The following is a 20,452-nucleotide window of genomic DNA, read 5'->3' on the forward strand; positions in this document are numbered from 1 at the left end:
CACACTGGAACACCATTTTCCCAGTGTTTACATGCAATCACACCATATCTATGCACTATTTATGATTGGAATTATAGCTTGCTGTTTAAAGATTTGTCTAATAGTTATGTGACATCTATATAGTTGAGAAATGACAGTACTGGTACTCACATTTAAACTCTCCATGGTTAAGGAACTGTTAATAAATTTATTTGGATGATGGATTTTTAGATGAAAGGGTATGGTCTTTCATTCTGGAAGACAGCAGGTCCTTGGTTGATGACTCTATATCATCTATCTTCAATTGTTTTTAGGTATATTTTAAGATGTGTGATCTTTTTTTCCTTTGCTCTGGCTAGAATGGGGACCGTTAAGAGCAGTGGCCAAGAAGACACAGTTAAATAATTGTATTGCCCCCCTTCTCTCAGTTTCCTCACCCAGAACAGGGGATCAATAAAGCATTCCCACCTCGGAGGACACTGGTGCAGATTACCTAATTAATGACCAATACTGAACAAAGGCTGATCATTTATTATTAGAGAAGTACAAAAATTCATCATCAGATTGTACCTTCCTGGCATCTGTTGCCTTGGTAACCAGATTTGCAGGTGCAACTACCATTTTTGGCACTGCATTCCAGGGTGTTCTCCTCCACACACTGACATTCCAAAGAACAGCCAGCTCCATACGTCCCCCTGGGACAACCTGCAAGCAGAGTGAAGCAGACTGGTCACCTGAAAACCATGCTTTGTCTATTTGAAAGTGTTAGTGCATAAGCATGACATTCTTTGGGGCCTGATTATAAGTAGAATAACGGGATCATCATGACTGCCAAAGAAAAATGAGGCAACAAATGTCTTTCAAATCAGGCAATTCATTTGCTTTTTGGCAACTGGACATGAACAGTGAAGGCTGAATTACTTAAAAGGCTGCAGTGATGCTGGGAGAGAGATTGCTTCTCAAATGTGCTCTATTGCTGCCTGGACTTAATATTCTCCAAGGACTGCTTTGGCTGCCAGGCCCCTCATCATCCTGCTGCAGCTTGGAGATGATGGACAAGCACTTATGTGAAGGTTGGCTATTGTCCTTACTCCCTCTCATTATATGGTAATCAGAAATAATTTTACATCACAGAGATTACACAAAGCTTCCATTGTGACAGTGATATTATCTTGACCACTTCTGTGGCAAGTACTGCTTGTCCTGTCTTCTTTATTTTCCCGAGGCCATTGAGTTTTAGACATGACGCAATCAGGGCTGAAATTCTAACTTGCAAACCTCCTGCCCTTGTGTTTAGGATAGCATACCACAGCTCATGCTTTCTCTCTCTTCCTCTTTCCCACTCTCTCAGCTGAGTTCTTAGAACAGCTCACTTCCCTTTCTAAAACATATCTCTGACAATTATTTTGTTTCCCAGTTATCAATTCTCCAGAGACTTCTCAAATGAAATGTGCTTTAAGGTGCTCCTGGGCTCAAAGTAATTGTTTGGTGTGCCCTGATGGTCTTTGCTGTGGCATGCTGCCTGCAGAAAATGCAGTGAGTTGTGTTGCTTCCCTGGGGGATCGGAAGTGACATTAGTAGAGTTCATTCTATGTGGTACTTATGATGGCTCAAAGCAAATCCCAGTTCTGGTTGCCAGGGACAGTGTGAATAATCTTTAAAGCCAGACAATCAAGAGAGCCATGTGGACTTTTCAATAACGGCTCCAGTTCTGATAACAAGTGATCATTTTCATGACCTCCATGTTCCACAGAGAGCATCAGATTGTGGTGGTATTGTGTTCCCCAAAATATTGTGTACCCTAATAAACTTATCTGGGGTCAGAGAACAGAAAAGCCACTAGATGCTTAGGCTAGAAAATGTTGGCACTCATGCCTTTAATCCTAGCATTCCAGAGGCAGAAATCCATCTGGGATCTCTGTGAGTTCAAGGCCACATTGGAAACAGCCAGGCATAGTGACACACACCTTTAATCCCAGGGAGTGATGGTAGTAGGCAGAAAGATATATAAGGCATGAGGACCAGGAACTAGAAGCATTTGGCCTCGTTAAGCATTTGGCTGGTTAAGCTTTCAGGCTTCTAGCAGCAGTTCAGCTGAAACCCATTCTGGATGAGGACTCAGAGGCCTCCAGTCTGAGGAAACAAGATCAGCTGAGAAGTTGGCCATGTGAGGTTAGCTGTGGCTCATTTTGTTTCTCTGATCATCCACTGTTCATCCCAATACCTGGCTCCAGGTTTGATTTTATTAGTAAGAACTTTTAAGACTCCTGCTACATCAGACTCTCCAAGACTAGGGTCTATCTTGTTCTAGGCTATTCTGTTTATTCCAGAATATTTGCTTGGAAACAAGTTTGGATAAAAAGAAAAAGTGGAACAGATCTCTGTGGGCAATCTAGTATCAGGCATGGAGATAGAATATCCAACAGTCGTATTTTGAAGACCTGATTCTCAGAACCTAAAAATATGACATTACTTCGAGTACATCAAGGCTATAATGTGTTAAGATGAGGCTGTATTGGGATATGTGCGTTTCTAATTCAATACACATAATGAGCTTACAGATGGAGGGATTTGTCCAGAGACCTGCATGTTGTGAAAGCACCAATGAAGGGCTGTATGATGATAGAAGGAATTTCCTATGGCAGGAAGAGGCCTGAACATCATCAGAGGGACCAGAAAACCACTGACACCTTCAAACTGGGCTCCCAGCTTCCAGAACTGTCAGACAATGGGTTTATGTTTTAAGGTACTCAGTTTGTTGCACTTGGTGTGGCTAGAAAAACATTGATAAATTGTAGGACTTGAGGTCCTAGGGACTAGTCAAATGACATTCATAAGTAAACTTAGAAGAACTAGGACATGTGCACTCTTCCTAAAGATTGTGTCATTCAAAATATTAACCATTATCACCACTGCCACTGCTACAACCACCACCACGACCATCCCCTCCATCACCACAGTTACCACCACTACCACCACCACCATCACCACCATGACCACTTGTTTGCTAGGTTTCTCTTAAGTCTTTACTCTTTATAGTTGCAAGTGAATTTAAATATGTGAGCCTGTTATTCAAATCCTAAGAATGTCAATATTTGTTGCTGAAAAATGATCTTCCCAAACTTTTTGACCAGGTTTATTGATTCAATTTTTGTGCTCAAACATCTGATACTATCAGATAAAATATTCAAAGGTTATTATTTCATATTGGTACAGCTCAGGGCCGATAACAGAAATGATATTCTGTTTCTAGCCCCGCACTATCCTAAGCCACTGTCCTTCACACAGGGAGAAATCATGGCTGTGGGCTGTGACTTACTGAGATGACAGAATCTTCCATAGCGCCCTAGGTCACACATGCAGGCACCATATATCCTGTGGCAATGGCCATTGTGGGCACAGTGACATTTTCTTTTGCAGTTCTTTCCAAAGAACCCTTTCAGGCATCCTGCAGGGTACAGAAAAGAAGTAAATATTAGCTCACATGCAGAAATTGCTACAACCTTTGTTTATAAAATACAAAATCTGAGAATCCACCCCATCTGAAAAGTTATAGGTAGTTGATGGGTTTGGTGAAGGAAAGTCACTCCTCTTTAGGGAGCTGGCCAATGGTAGGTTGTTCACGTCCCAGCAGAGGACCACAAGCACATACGGGCGGCACTACATGTATCCATAGAAAGACATGAAGCTTGGGAGGAATGAAGGGTAAGATGTACCAGAGAGAGTTGGAGTGAAGTAGAAGGTAGATACGACCAATATGCATTGTATAAATATATGAAACTTTAAAAATAAATCTTTTTAATAGTACTTTGAAAATTTCTTACAATGTATTTTGATTATATTCACACCTTCTCTTGCTACTCTTCTCAAATCACCATACTTCCCTTATATATGCAACTTGGTATCTTCTTGCATTTCTTTTAAACACATCAAGTCTAATTTGTGATACTCATGGATTCTTAGATATGGGATCTTCTGCTGAATTGTGGTAGACCTACTAGGGGTCACACTCTTAAAGAACAAGGATTATCCCAGAAGTTATCAATTGCCAAAAGCTCCTCAGCTAGGGGTGGGACTTCATGACCACCTCTTTCCATGCTGGAATTATCTGAGCTTATGCAGGTCAAGTACATGCTGTCTCAATTTCTGTGATTTCATATGCACAGTTGCCTTGCTGTGTCTGAAAGACACTTTCGTTTTAGTCATCCACCATCTCTGGCTTTTAGTTATTAATATAATATAGTTATATTAATATAGTTATATAATATATAATATATTATATAATAATATATAATATATATACAAATACACACACACACACACACACACACACACAGCTTAAGGAAGTCCAAGTGTGAGACAATAACTCAGCTGATAAAATGCTTGTGGTATAAATGAGAGGACTTGAGTTCACTGACCAGAAGCAGATCTTTGGATGTTTGAAGCCAGCCTGGTCTACATAATGAATTCTAGCCAAGTCTACATAGTGAAACCCTTTCTAAAAAACAGACCAAAACAAACACCAAGACCCCATCTAAAAAAACCAAGGTGCATAGCATCCTGAGGAATGACATTGGAGGTTGACTTCTGGTGTCCACACATACCTGCACAATGTGTACCTGCAATACACATACACACACACACACACACACACACACACACACACACACACACAGGGGCAATGTTGTCATTTTGGTTACATGGAGAAAATGAGTGTTTCGATTTGGTGTTTTTGCAGATGCACACGCATGAGTCTGCATCCTCTGCTTGAAATCCTGCTGTGACTTGTCAGTGCTACAAACTAAAAGCTCTACACTACACTGCAGTGGGTAGTACAAAACCAGAGCACAATTGCTGTTGAACTCTCAGAAGTGCCAACAGCCCTACCTTTAAAATGGCTAACTGATAAACCTGTCTGGGTTGGAAAATGGCCTTTGACAAAAGAGAACTTACAAGCTTTAGAACAGCTGGTTCAAGAGCAGTTAAATGTTCAACACATTGAAGAATCTACCAGCCATTGGAATTCTCCTGTTTTTGTTATTAAAAAGAGATCTGGTAAATGGAGAATGGTAACAGACCTAAGAGTAATTAACAAGGTAATTCAGCTAATGGGCTCTCTGCAATCTAGAATTTCTTTGCCTACTTTGCTAACTAAAGGACGGACTCTTATAGTTGTTGATCTAAAAGACTGCTTCTTCTCAATATCCTTACAAGAAAAAGCCAGAGAAAGATTTGCCTTCACTGTGCCTACTTATAATAATTCTCAACCGGTTAAGAGATACCAATGGAGAGTTCTCCCACAGGGAATGTTAAATCACCCAACCCTGTGCCAATATTTTGTACAACAGCCATTGGAAGTAATATGTAAACAATTTCCTGAATCTATAATTCATCATTACATGGATGATATTTTACTAGTTGATTCAAACACAGATACCTTAGAAAAAAATTTTTGAAGAAGTAAAGAAAATTTAGACTTGTTGGGGATTACAAATTGCTCCTGAAAAGATACATAGAAGAGATTTTATCAATTATTTAGGATATAAGATAGGTCTACAGAAAAATAGACCCCAAAAGGAGCAAATTAGGAGTGATCAATTACGGACTCTTAATGACTTTCAAAGGTCATTCGGAGACATTTCCCACCTACAACAGTTCCCATGAACTGTTGGTGGGGTAAAAAATGATGAACTGAGTAATTTGTTCAAAACCTTAGAAGGTGACAAGGACTTAAATAGTCCAAGAGAATTATCAACTGAAGCTGAGAGAGAATTGGCTTTGGTGGAAAGGAAAATAAATACAGGATGCACATGTGGATCATTTGGATCCAAAGCTTGATTGCATTTTGGTTATTTTACCCTCTAAGCATTCTTCTACAGGAATTTTAATGCAGAGGGAAGATATTTATATTGGAATGCATATTTATACCAAATCAACAGACTAAAAAATTAAAAACTTATGTGGAAAAGATCTCTGACTTGATTTTAAAATAAAAATTGAAAGTTTGTCAATTAACAAGAATAGACTCAGCAGAAATTGTAGTATTTTTAACTAAGGATGACACTGACAAATTATAGGCAGAAAGTGAACCTTGGCAAAGAGCTTGTGGTAATTTTTGGGGAGAGATTAATAGCAAATATACCAAAAGTGATAGAATTCAAATCATAAAGAGAGCTGATTGGATTCTACCTTGCATTATAAGAGAAAAACCCATATCTGGAGCCTGTATATTTTACACAGATACAAATAATCAAGGAAAAGCAGGTTACAAATCAGAAAATTTAAGGAAAGTCATTCAAAGTCCTTATAATTCAGTTCAAAAATTGGAGTTGTATGCTATTCTGTTGGTATTAATGGATTTTTTGGAACCTCTTAACATAGTTACTGATTCTCAGTATGCTGAAAGAGTGGTATTACATATTGAGACTGAAGAATTTATCCCTGATGAGTCAGAATTAACCCTGTTATTTATTCAGTTACAAAAAATAATCAAGAATAGGAAGTATCCCTTATATAACTCACATCTGATCCCATATGGGTCTGCCAGGACCTCTAGCACAAGGTAACAATGAGATTGTTCAGTTACTAATAGGTAACGTGCTAGAAGTCTCAGAATTTCATAAGAAACACCATGTAAATAGCAAAAATTTGAAGAAGGATTTCTCTATCACTTGGCAACAAGCCAAGGAAACTGTAAAAAAAATGTCCTACTTGTTCTTTCTATAACCAAACTCCATCACCTGCAGGAAACAATCCAAACGGTATACAAAGAAATAAAATTTGACAGATGGATGCGTTTCATTTAGCAGAATTTGGAAGATTCAAGTATGTACACCATACTATTGACACCTATTCAGGATTTCAGTGGGCAACTCCTATGAGTTCTGAAAAAGCTGATTCTGTGATTACACACCTATTAGAAGTAATGGCCATCATGGGAATACCTGAGAGATAATGCCCCAGCATATGTCTCCAGTAAAATGAGACACTGTTGTTTTTTTTTTTTTTTTTTGCCTATTACAATATAAAGCATGTTACAGGTATACCACACAATCCCACAGGCCAAGCAGTCATAGAAAGATCAACTCGAACTTTAAAGGAGATGCTAAATAAACAGCAACAGGTAACAATGACTCCTAGAAATAGATTGCATAGTGCTTTATTAACCTTGAATTTTCTCAATGCTGATGAGAAAGGAACAACAGCTGCAGAGAGACATTGGACAACAGACAAAACTTCTGAGCTAAACCAACTGGTTTATTTAAAAAATGCGTTGACCTCAGAATGAAAACCAGTATACATCCTACATTGGGGAAGGGCTTTTGCTTTTGTTTCCACAGGAGAAGAAAAGCTATGGATACCAACAACTAATAAAAATTTGATTTGAACAGGAGAAACCCCTAGATGAGGAGAAGTAATCTCTACAAGTTGTAAAAAAACTTAACAAACAGGGGTTGGGGCAGGGTTCTGTTTTTGTCTTTACAGGATAATAGAAATACCCATCTTCCAGAAAACAGAAGGCCTTGGATATCCAAATATCTACAACAGAAGATAAGAATCTATTGGTACCAATCTACACAGGGTAAAATCTTACTGCCTAACATCTGTATCTCTTTAACTCTAGAAAAGTTATGGTTCCAATTCAATTATATATCAAGCTGGCTTTGGATTTGGAAGTTGGCTTCCTCCTTCTCTAAACCCAAGAATATTGCTAAAAGAAAAAATTTAAGACATTCTGTCTCATATCAGAAGAGCTGTCTGGTGTGGAACAGAAGGAAACCAATAAAAAGGGACCATTGTCACCAAGATTCTATTTCTCTCCATGCTTATTCTTGATTTCTCAGAATACCTTTTTACATGTCATGTTATCTTTAAAACCAAACTTTCCACTTTGATATTAATAATGCTCAAGTTTTCCACAGTAAAAAATAAGTCTTCTCCGATATCAATTTCTGAAGTCTCCAGAAGGAAGATGGGGCCCCACAACAACAACTCTACCCAGTCCAGAATGATACCATGGTACCTAAGAACAATACTCATGATCAGCTTCAGACTGAAAACTCTTCAGGACAGTTCCAAGATGAGATGGTCCATCACACTACACTTTTAGGCAGAAAATCAGACAATCTTATCCATTTCTGAGACTAGTTGCATACTTTATGGATAGCTCTATTGAGACCTAACAATCTAAGCTCTCTTACAGCACTCCACAGAGATACCATTGCCTCCTAAACAGCAAGAAGTAACTATAAGAGAATGACAACCCTCTCCCAAATGTTTCATTTTTCTTAGAGTTATAGATGGATGGTTGTAGCATTGGGGGTCGAACCATAAAATTCAGACTCAGTATTCTTTTTTAGAAAAGAAAAAGGAGAATGGATAAGTATATGGTATTAATGTAGATTATTGTATTTACTAGTCAACTAATTTAGTAAAATATCAGTCTTAGATAATTTGAACTGATAGAGATTCTTGTATATTGATACAAATGCAAACTATTTTTATATTCCTATTTAAGATAAATTATATATTGATACAAATACAGAACTATATTTGTTGTAATGTACATATATTTCTACTCCTGTTTGAAATATTTTGTATCTTGATACAGATATAAAATTATATTTGTCATACTGTATGTATGTTCTACCTCTGTTTAGGATATTTTGTATATTGATATATGTTTAGGATTATTGTCATATTGCATATTGTACTATATATACATTCCTACCTCTGTTTAAGCTATTTTGTGTATTGTTACAATCCTTAGGTCATTGTCCTTATATGGTACATCTGCTTACAGACTGTTTATCATGTTATGGAAAGCCTTAGTCCTTAAGTTATTTTAGTAGAGAAGACTTACTGAGCTATAGTCACTCATGCTTGTCATTTATATAGTTATGTTATTTAGGTTCTTCAGACTTACAGAACATATGTCAGATGGATAAGTAGTCTTCAAACACTTCATAGACCTAGAGAATATAGCATTTTAATGTTTGGATAACTTGGAATTATTTTGAAGTGAGACGCGATTGCTCCTGACAGCACTGATCTGATCCTGAGAGAATGTTGGGCTTCTGAGACATTTCCATTTGAAAGTTTGTCGTCTTCTTGGCACACACACAAAAAAAATGGCCTATTGGACAAAGAAATGCCCTTGCCTCAACTTTTGACAGTACAAATACTGTCCCTTTGGTACAAGCAGGACACAAGGAAAAGCGACTCTTGAACTCTGCAAAGACAGCGTAGGATAGTCTTTCAAAAAACCTGCTTCCGAGAATGGTTCAACAGATACTCTAGGTCTGTATCCAATTTGAATGCACCAATGATATTGATAACATCTAGGTGACTGTCCAGGCTGCCAGCTGTCTCTGTCTACTCTTGCAAGACTCCCGAAAGTTGCTTATATCCTTCTCCTGTTTCTCAGGTATTATTATATTCCTTCTTGGGTCTTTGATGGGATTGGAGACTAACAGTTATAACTACAATCTTCTTGAATCTTAGCTAGAACTTATTAAGTATTAGATTCAGGATCTTCAAGGTAGGACATCTTTTGGAAGGATTTCTGTAATGTGCCATTTACATATGTTCCAGACTCCTCTGGATTTCAGTATGTGTTTCTTGTTTGGTGTTGTTCTTGTTGGTATAGTTTCATCTTGTCTAGGTCATTATCTCTTATTCCTCCGGGACAATATTTGGTAATCATCCCTATTGTAAATAATTTTTTATTAGGTTAGAATTTTCTTATTTAGACAAAAGGGGGAGATGTAGTGTGTAGCTGTTTCAGCTTTGACCTTGAAACACTGCCCCTAGAGTGACAACAGATAACTGCCATACCTGCCTATGACCTTACCCCTGGAGCATGGCTAAGAGGGAGCCCCTTAAGACTTGAGGTGTGTATGTGCTGAGCCCTTCTGAATACCTCGTGGTTCTGAAAGCTGGATAGGAGACCAAGCCAGAGTTCTCTACTAGATGGTACCTCATCTCTCCCGATCCTGTAACCAACCCCTATTGGCTGTAAGTTACCCCAGAAATAAACCTCTCTTGATTACCAGATAAATTATATGCAATTGCCTCATTAATTACAGTTATACTACACTACAGCCACTACACTAGCAGAATTCCTGCTGCACCACTAGCTCTGCACGTCTTTGCTGCTATCTTAGGTCCTTGACAGACCATATACCTTCCCACCTTGCTCAGGAATGCTCTTTCCTCATGCAGCCTCACTTCATCTCTCTTGTTGACTTCTCTGTAAGTCTCTCTCTGTCAAAATCTGAATCTTACTATGGTCTTACTTCCAACCATGCATCAGTATTTAATTTGCAATACCTATTAACCTTTATAATCTATGTTTGTCAAACCAGGTCACAACTTTCATAGGGCAAGACCAGGGGTTTTTTTTGTGTGTGGTTTGTTTGTTTGTTTTATTTTGTTTTGTTTTTCTTCTGTACCGGGGTTGTCATTCCTAGTAGACCTCATTGCAACCATTTAGTGTATTTTTTAAAAGATAAACAAATATTTCTCAGAGTGATAAGAATTTGGATGGCTATCAGGAGAATATAGTTGCTTTGGCCATGGCAAGCAAAACAGAACAAAATGAGAGACCATTAGTGTGGTTGTTTGAAAGAGAATGAACCTCATAGGCTCAGGTATTCAAATGCTTGCTCCCTAGTTGATGAACTATTTAGGAAGGAGTAGAAGGTGTGACTTGTTGGAGGCGATATGTCACTGGGGGTGGGTTTTGAGGTTTCAAAAGTCCATGCCAGGTCCAGTATCACCCTCTCTCTGCCTTCACCTAGTGGATAAGATGTAAGCTTTCAGTTACTGCTACAGCACCTCGTCTGCCAACTATCACCCTACTCCCCTCCATGATGATCATGAACTTACCCTCTGAAACTGTAAGCAAGCCCCCAGTTAAATGTCTTTTTTTATAAGTTGCTGTGGAATAAGAGACTTAGTTAGAAATAAAGAGGGGAGAGAAACAGAGAGAAATGCAGGATAGCCTCGGGTGGACCTGGATCCTTATCCATCGGCCCAGAGCTTTATTCCAAAGGGCTATTTATAACAATGCCAAGGGGTGGAGCAAAAGACCCTTGCTAGTTATAGTCAAGTGTAGACGTTCACAAACACCTGGCACCCAGGCCTGTGGTCCAGTCATCCTCTTATGCAGTCCTGCTAGTGGGTTCCAACAGTTCTGAAAAACCCTGATATTAAAATTGAATAATACACAGTGATACTGAAATCATTTATTGATTTAACTAAACAAGTTCCTGAGAAGTCTAAGTAGATATTTCCATAGTAGACCAAAGAAGATACTGGGATAGTCATCTACTCAGTGGGGGAGGGTTAGAGTTAGGGTTAGGGTCATCTCAGTTGGGAGCCCCATTTTTCTGATTTCTACTCAATTTTATTTTTAATTTCCTGGGTTGCATTTAAAATGCCATTCATTTTTAAAATAAGTAACTTATATGGATTTTAAAGAATATCTCCACTCCCTTTTGATTAAGGAATCAGTTGAAACCTTGGGTTGATTTGGATTGTTCTGTCTTCCTTCTTAGCCTCTGCTTTCTGAAGCAGATCCTTCCAGAAAGGCTCTGTGAATACTCAGGGCATCTACAAAGTTTTCCAGGTGTGAAGACATGGACATTTTGTCCTTTTATTTCCTAGCTCACTTTAATCTCTCAGTGTGAGATTCGTATCAGCAATGCTTTCCTCTGATGCTTCAGAAGTAGATTATCTAGTTTTATTTCCCATGCTACCACATCAAGGACCATGTGTTCAAACCACATAGGAATATCAAGGGGCTTGCATGGTAAATCTCTATATTGTAATAGTCATATGATGACATTATGTACATTTTATATTATGGAGTATATGGAGTATGTGATTTTTTTTTTTTTTTGGTTTTTTGAGACAGGGTTTCTCTGTGTAGCTTTGCACCTTTCCTGGAACTCACTTGGTAGCCCAGGCTGGCCTCAAACTCACAGAGATCTGCCTGGCTCTGCCTCCCGAGTGCTGGGATTAAAGGTGTGCGCCACCACCGCCCGGCTGGAGTATGTGATCTTATGGGTCAATATAATCGAGGGTCTCCACCAACATTTGTTATGTCTACTGATGTGGTTGGCACTCCAATGTAGAGTAACTCACAATAAATAAGAATTAATTGTACCTGACCAAGGAGTACACTCTCCGAGAAAGAATTTCAATACAGTAAGATAGAGTGCTTCACATCTACTAGAAAGACCAAGGCTTACAGAGGCCATCACGTGAAGGTTTACATGACAGGCAGAAATAGATCTTCAGAGTTCCTAGTGGAACAACAGCCACAGAACTAACAAAATGCAGAAAATGAAGTAGCGGGTGATTTAACTTCCTACACATAGCCAATTGGCAAAGACTATGATAAAGATTAAAAAAAAATAAGAGGAATTTATAGGTACCTCACTCTGGAAGGTTCCCAGTGACTAGGTATATATTACGTACAGACAGTGAGCTGCTTCAAAGGGTCAGAGAAGCAGAGAACATGCTAACAGGGACTCATGGGGAACAGCCTGCTCACCCGAATGAGTCATGCTGGCCAAAAGATGTCACTGTGTCAGGACCTGGGTCCTATGCCTGTGACATGCAGTAGACCATATCTCTGCTCTTTTTTCCTTGCATGCATGGAGCTAAAAGGAAAAATCTGCTCAACCATCTTCCAGATAACCATGAAGACACATATTTTTAAGTATATGAGAAAGTTAAAAAGAGGAAAAAAAATCAATATATTTTATCACATGGAAGTTTTAACTCCTAAAAGCTGTCTTCATTTAAAATACAAATGAAATGATATTTGGATGGTATCATATTTAAATTTTTGATAGTTTCTCTTGAGAGATTTATATAAAAAGATGAAACTATCACCATTGGCTATGTTAATATGATTTTCAAAAGGGGGAAGAGAGGTAAAAAACAGAAGCAAGCCCAGCTAAATAATTTCATTTTTGAAAATTTTAAGCAAATTCACTGTACTTTGTAACACAAACCTTCCTGCTTTTTCCATTGGGAATAGCTGGCCAGGTGCTGGTGATTTATTTGAGCACAGGGTTTTTTTTTTATCAGATCGACCTTATTAGGAACCTTTATTAATTTGTTTTGTGGGTTAGCAGGATTTAGAGCATTACCTTCCCCTGAGAATATGAAATCTTTCCTTTCTGTCATATATTCAATTTACAGATGCCAACATTCACCATCATTCATTATTTACAACAAATATATTGCTATCTCTCAGTAGATAGTTAATCAGTATATTTTAGGGTGCTTCTTTTGAGGAGAACTCACCCAAAGGAGCTTGTCGGTCCACACCAGTTCTTAAGGTATTGCTTTCATTGCAAAGAATGCCGGTCCAGCCTTCTGGGCAGAAGCACCCACTCTTTCCTTCGTGACACCTCCCTCCATTCATGCAATCCTCACAGCTCAAGCTGCAGTCCAGGCCAAAGGTGCCATCTAAACAGACTGTCATGGGAAACCAGCTTAGTTGGCTCCTAACTACACATGTAACTAAAAATAAAGCAAAATTCTTAATTCCCCAAAGAAATCAGATTAGGTATCTTTCCCAAGAAAATTTGGAAGAGGACTTTAGCAAAGAGATAGTTCTCAACACTGAGCAGATTTTATTTTGGTCAGTTATAATACTAGATTACTGTCCCTTCCATAAAGGGCAATAGGGGAGAAACATAAACCAGGCCTATGACTGATTCTAGAGCACAGAAGGGACAGATAGTCCAGGCTTGTTATTCTTTCCTTTCTAGACTTTTCTATGGATAAATTTTAAAGTAAATTCATATTGAAGCTTAACTATCATGTGTAAAGGTGTACATATCTCAAATACACCTGCCAGTGGCCTACAAACTCAGATCAGGGTATTGCCCATTACCTGTCATCTAAAATGTCAATGCTATTAGTCTCATAAATAAAACACTACCATAATTTCTGACACCACACATTTCTTATGAACTTTTCATAAATAGAATTGTAAAGTAAGCGCATTTGTAGTCATGTTTCTGCTGTGGGATGTCTTTCTACATGTTGTGAATATGTGTTGCTCTGATTGGTTGATAAATAAAGCTGTATTGGCCTATGGCAAGGCAGCTTATAGGCAGGCAGGAAATCTAAGCAGTAGGCAAGAAGGAAGAAGGGCAGAGGTGAGTGAGACATCAGCCTGCCGCCCATTGGAACAACATGCCATCAGACCACTGTTAAGCCACAGAACATGTGGCAAAACATAGATTAATAGAAATGGGTTAATTTAAAATATAAGAGCTAGTTAGCAAGAGGCCTGCCATAGGCCATACAGTTTGTAAATAATATTAAGCTTCTGAGTGATTATTTTATAAGGAGCTGCGGGACCATGGGGCTGGGTGAGACCAGGTGAAACCTTACAGCTACAGGTTTCGACACCATAATGTTTGTAGTATTCTTCTACACTGTGTGCACAAATATCTTTTATGTGTGCATAGTATTCTATTTCTTACTGAAATGCAATATATTCACTTCTTCATTCTCTTCTTGATGGATATTATCCTGCTATGAGAAAGCATAGAGGTATTCGTTTACTCAGTTGTTTACACATGGGCTCATGTTTTGTCCTCATCTTGGTGTTGGGGAGATGGGTGGATGTGGGGCCTTGCTACTCTGTGCAGAGTTGATTACCACTTTGTGCTTGTTCATCACAACTGCGCTGCTCAGCACTGCACCTGCCTCATTTTCTTAACAGCTGTCTGTAGGATTGCATGGCACATCTCATGATTGGCAAATGATTGAAGAGAAGACAGCAGAGATATAACTAGATATCTCTCTTTCCAAACCTTGGTCAAATGATTTCACTTGGTCTATGTTTGTTGGTCTCAACTACATTTATTCTGATTTTGAATAGCCAAAGCAGCAGAAATTTAGTAAAGAAACATTTAAATATTCTACCTTTATGCAGAAGCATTTATAGATAGTCTTATAAATTAATTATAATACAAGTATATTACTGCTAGTTTTGCTTTTATTTTTATGTGTTTATTTATTTAGGTGCATGTATATATATGTATGCATATGCCATGGCACATGTGGTGAGGTGAGGAGATAATGGTTGGGAGTGGGTTACCTTTTTCCACCATGTGGGTCCCAGATATTGAACTTAGGTCATTCATAGTAGTGAGTCCCTTACTCACTGAACCATCAACATACTTCTTCACCCCATACTCCCATTTCTACAAATACCTTCATATTATTCCTTTATTGTATAAAAAAATGAAAGTCAAGAGATGATAAATTTATAGAAAGCTCTGCAAAAGTAAAGGTTTTGGTCCCATATTTCTGCTAGATCTCCTATCTTAACATTTGAAATTACTTGGACAACATGCCTGAGTTATCTAATGATGAGGATAGACTAACAAGAAATCATTCCTTCACTCACCTACTCTGTGCAGGGCTGTCAGCTGTTGGAACTCTTCTTCTGCTTCCTGGTCTTCTTCATTATTGTCTTCATCTTCATATGAAGCAATCAGAGAGGGATCAAGATAAGGGAACGGCTGAGGTGGGTTTTGAACCAGATGGCCTGGAAACCTCAGGATATCCAGCACCTCTTCCTCCTCCTCTAGCTGTTCATCACCTAAAGCTCAGACCAGAGAGGAAGAGACTGGCTTTCAACACTGTAGACAGAAGGAGGAAAAAGCAACCAAGCATTGACAGATAGAGTCTGAACTAGACAGCCAAGCAGGGATGAGTGATGGGCAAAGAGCTCTGAGCAGGCTCTTCAGAGGCCCATGGTACCAGCAGCCAGATGCTGACTGCATGGGGCTGAATTACAGTAGACACAGTACAAAGGAAATAAAGTAAAGCTAGAAAGAAAAAGGGAGGAGGAGGAGGAAGAAAAAGGAGGATGGAGGGAATCATGACAGAGGGAAGGAATGAGAAAGAAGGAAAGAGAAGAGGGAAGGAAGAGAGAAAGACAGGGAGAGAAGGAGAGAAGGTAGACAGAAAGACAGAGACCTAAAGGAGGGAGGCAGTGAGGGTTGTGAGGTTTCCCTCACCAGCACCCTGAAGAAGAGGAAGTGAAAGAAATTTAGGAGACCCAGCACAATCCCTTGGCTACTGACGGAGACAGGTTCTTCCATCACTTCCGACTCTGTAGCCTTCTTCACAGGCACAGTCATATGTCCCCACAGAGTTGATGCACAGCTGGCCACAGTCCACGTTGACATCCAGGCACTCATCCACATCTAGGGAGAGTAGAGTTAACCAGCATCTGCCCTTTGAGGCACTATGTGACCTTCATTAACCAGCAGCGGCATCCTGCCACACAGAAAGCAAGTATACCCCTCAATATCAGATATACCTAGTGACTGGCTTTCATGCATTTGCAAGATTACTGAAGACTGGCCACATAAACCAGGGATTTCTGATGCCTTCTTCGTGTAGCTTGAGTGAAGAACAGAAAACTTAAATTCAATGAATCCAAGCCGTGCCTTATTCTGCAGAAATGTACTAACTTCTCAGCTTAAGTATGTGAGTGGATACTGATTTTTTTGTATAATTCCATGCAGGGTCTATGAAGAACTTTTGGCACAGAAGAATACTAACTAGTCTGTTCTCATGTAACTACCAGATTTATGACTGAGTCTGACTTTATATTCAGTCAGTGTGTTAGATACACGGAAAGTCCCAGACTGAAGCCACACTCCAGCTTTACCTCAGATGGTGCACACCTTACCCCTGTGTATATGTGCAAGTGTGTGCATTTGTGCCATGCAATCATATCTTGGCTCACTCCTCTTAGGAGCAGATGGTGCATAAAATGCAGCTTTTGTTGGCTCTGTTAATTGGATGGAAATGATAAATGGTAATATACTCCACTGTGTTTAGTGTATATAGATAGCACAGTGTGTTTTTCTTTGATCTATACTGAAGGCTGGCTTGTAGTAGTTTAAAGCCTGGCTACCATCAGAATTCAGTATCAGTTTCTGTAAGCAATGAAACTCTACTTTCTCTGTGACAAAAATGTCATATATTTGACTTGATACTGGAGTAGATAGTAATATTATGGCCTCTATACAGATTTTAATATTAATAACATTTTAATAATTTAATATTTTAATAATAATAATAATAATTGCAAAATGAAAAAATCAATTATATATTTAAGATAATTTTGTTTTTAATTATTTTTAAACATACAAAGCAATTGATTATACTATAGCATGTTTATACATATATGCCATTTAATTTGATTCTCATTCTTATCTTCCCTCCTTGCCCTACCCTATCCTTTGTCCTTATTTTTAATCCCTTCCTCCCCTATAGTCTGCCCTTCTTCTTTTATGTCATTTGTACCCCATCACACTCACTAGCCCCTCCCACTTACCATCTCTCCTGTATCCCATCACACTCTCTGGCCCCTCCCACCTATCATCTCTCCCTTCCCTTTTCTGTCTCTTTACTACTTTCATAGCACGAACAGATTTAAATTTTGATTATGCATATGAAAGAAAATGTAGTAATTGTCTTTTTGGATCTGCTTTACTTTGCTTAATATAAATGACCCATCATTCTATACATTTTTCTGAAAACTGCCTGATTTCATCTTTCTTGGGAAGGATAAAATTCTGTTGTACATATGTACCACATTTTCTGCCATTCTTCTGCTGATGGAAATCTAGGCTGGTTCTGTGTCTTGGTTATTGTGAGTACTGCAGCAATAATGATGGATGTGAAATATTGTGTGGCATGTTGACCTCACTCTTCCATTCTATACAGAGGAGTGGGGGCTCCGGTATATGGTAGTTCTTTCATATTTCTTGTCTTGAAAATGATTTTCAACAACCAACTCTGTAATTGTAGTCCAGCATACTAGAGAAGATCCCATCAGCAGTGTGTAACTCACTCCGAATCTCTCTTCTGTATACATATATGTGAAAAGCATATGGACCAATGAACATCATACTAATCAGAGCTGCCTTTAGTGGAGTGCTTATCTAAGCCAAACATCAGGCTAGAACTTAATTTACTTCCTACCCCTCTTGCTATCTTCATTTCATTAATGAAGATCTTAGGTTCTTCAAAGTTAGGGCCACCAAAGTACATATGCTGTCACATGGCACAAACTCACAGAACTCCACATTTCCTTAATTTGGAAAACACCCACTTCCCAGCTCCTGCCCCCTGAATGCACATCACATCAGTCTTTCCATGAGAGCTCAGGAATTTACCATCACATCCACAACCATCCAAACTGATCTGAAAGCCTTCCTGACAGCTGCACTCGTAGCCTCCTGAATAGTTGATGCCGAGCTGAGCACAGCAGGCATCTCCGCTCTCACATTCATCAAAGTCTGAAGGGCAAAGGACATTTGTGTTACTCCAGGAAGCAGAATTCAACAAAACTGCAGAAGCTCTGAGAGGCCTCCTTTCTAAATTACAACTGATTAACCGTTTCCCACCTCTCAGACACTGAAGAAACTATTACACAAACATAATGGCACCTACTTTCTTGCGCGTTCCTTTCATGTCTGTTACTTAATTTAAACGAATGTAAATAATCTTTAAATGCATTTATAAGCATAGGAAAAGAGATCTCTGCTTTTTTTCCTGTTTAAAAAGCAATCTGACCGAATAAACAGAACTTGAGGAAGAAAAAGACAGAATTGAGAGCGAAGATCCAAAGAATTCCATTTAATACCAGTTGACAGCTGCAGAAAGGACAGCCCCAGACTTCATGAGGTGCCTCTTCCTCAAGACCTTAGATCAAAGGGTGTTCCCAAGTAAACATTCCCCTCATATTCAACCAGGGAGAGGAGTGAGCACTGCATGTCTGTAAGAAGGAGGAGGTACTTCCTTCACATATTGTGTATTGAATTACGGAGTATTTCAGAGTGTTTGCTCAAACATGCTGAGGATGCATTGAGTGGGGGTTTGGTACAGCTGTGACATCATTCTCCATTCCCCTGGAATGTCTTGCCAGGTGAGCTGTCCTGTATATAGCACTGTCATTTGAGAATTCTACAATCCTGAATGCTTGTTCTTAAGACTCAGCTGGCCTGGGGAAAATCAAAAAGCTCCAGTAGTTGTCAATGAAACCATTCAGCCAAACAGCAATCTACTTGGCCTGAGTTTTAAAGGGTCATTCTGAGCGTAAGAGTGGAAGGGTACAGGAGACACTCACTCTGTTTCCCTCTGCTCTGGGCCTCCTGGCATTACATGATGAAGGTTTGGCTTTTAGCCCCTGGCTCAGTTCTAGCCTCTATGTGTTGAGCAGTTAGATTGGGTGGCTGTCACTGCTGAGTTTAAAGAATCCTATTGCTCCAGGACTACATGAGCGACCACAGGTACAAAGAGGTCAATGTCTCAATTAACCTTGGAAGGGTCAGTAGACTCACGGAAATGAAGACAAGAGACAGGAAGGAAAGGAAATGCAATCAGCCAGTCAAGGTGAGGGGTCACCATAAACTATCTAAATGAAGGTCATTTGGGCACAGTGCATCCTTTCTCCTGCAAAATGTCACAAGGTGCTCCACTCAGAAGATTACGGATATTAGTTTTTGTTATATTAAGCCTTTCTCTGCCCTTTAGATTAAACAAGGTGAACACAGAAGATAAAAACAAAAGATAAAACATTTTTTATTTCATTTAAAACAGTAGTGTTTGTGTGTTTTCTTTTTTAATTTTAGATATTTTTCTTTTCTTTTTGGTTAAAAAAAAAGCCTTCTTACCAACAGGGCCTCACAGGTCTCAGCTAGCAAGGGGCTAGATGCATCACATAATCTGAAAATATTTCCTTTGTTCTCATAGTTATTATATGTTATAATATAATATATAAAAGGCAGATTATTTTGCCATTTTCATTCCTCCAGGGAAATTTCTTACCTTGCACACTGACTTCAGTTCAAAAGCTCAACAGAAACTTACCTTTTCTATGGTAGGATTTACGTGTGTGTGTGTGTGTGTGTGTGTGTGTGTGTGTAGTGCACATGTATCATGGGTCTTCCTCAATGCTCACTCCACTTTATGTTTTGAGAAACTGTCTCTTAGTCACTGGATCAGCTGGTCAAGGGTATTCTCTTGTCTCCATCTCCAAGTTCTGGGATTACAGGCCCAGCCTTTTATGTGGATACTAGGGACCAGGATTCAGGTTTTCACATTTATAGACTTCACGGGGTTAGCCCTCACTCAAGTCTTTTCTAGAAAACACTGTCACTTAAACCTTTATACCAGCTGCTTTCTATATTTCTTTTCACAGCCTTAATGAAATCATTGCTTGTCTGTGTTCCTCTTTTATTCATACTTTACGGCTTTTGGCTGCTGTGCAGAACACAACACAACTACAGAGAGAGAAAGCACCACTCACCTGAACAGAAAAATCTAACTCCTCAAACTGGAAGACTCACGGTACTGAGGTGAAATTCTTAACCACTCAGCTCTGAAAAGCATGAGAGCGAAAAACTCC

At 39.0% G+C, this 20,452-nt stretch overlaps 1 protein-coding gene across 2 annotated transcripts in view; it reads right to left on the reverse strand.

The window, feature by feature from the left end:
- Positions 1 to 495: 495 nt before the first annotated feature.
- LOC131912994 (EGF-like and EMI domain-containing protein 1) overlaps positions 496 to 20,452 on the reverse strand; it is a 615,403-nt gene continuing 595,446 nt past the window's right edge. The window contains exons 8-12 of one of the 2 annotated variants that reach the window (XM_059265325.1): positions 18,219 to 18,341; positions 15,428 to 15,628; positions 13,303 to 13,476; positions 3,299 to 3,427; positions 496 to 684 (exon numbers count right to left, since the gene is read on the reverse strand). In XM_059265325.1, coding sequence (XP_059121308.1) covers positions 539 to 684; positions 3,299 to 3,427; positions 13,303 to 13,476; positions 15,428 to 15,628; positions 18,219 to 18,341 — 773 coding nt within the window. In that variant the 3' untranslated portion in view covers positions 496 to 538. The remainder of the gene's footprint in view (positions 685 to 3,298; positions 3,428 to 13,302; positions 13,477 to 15,427; positions 15,629 to 18,218; positions 18,342 to 20,452) is intronic. The other variant, XM_059265324.1, reaches the window with a different exon arrangement.

This window comes from Peromyscus eremicus, chromosome 6 (genome assembly GCF_949786415.1).
Source record: "Peromyscus eremicus chromosome 6, PerEre_H2_v1, whole genome shotgun sequence".
Classification (NCBI taxonomy): domain Eukaryota; kingdom Metazoa; phylum Chordata; class Mammalia; order Rodentia; family Cricetidae; genus Peromyscus; species Peromyscus eremicus.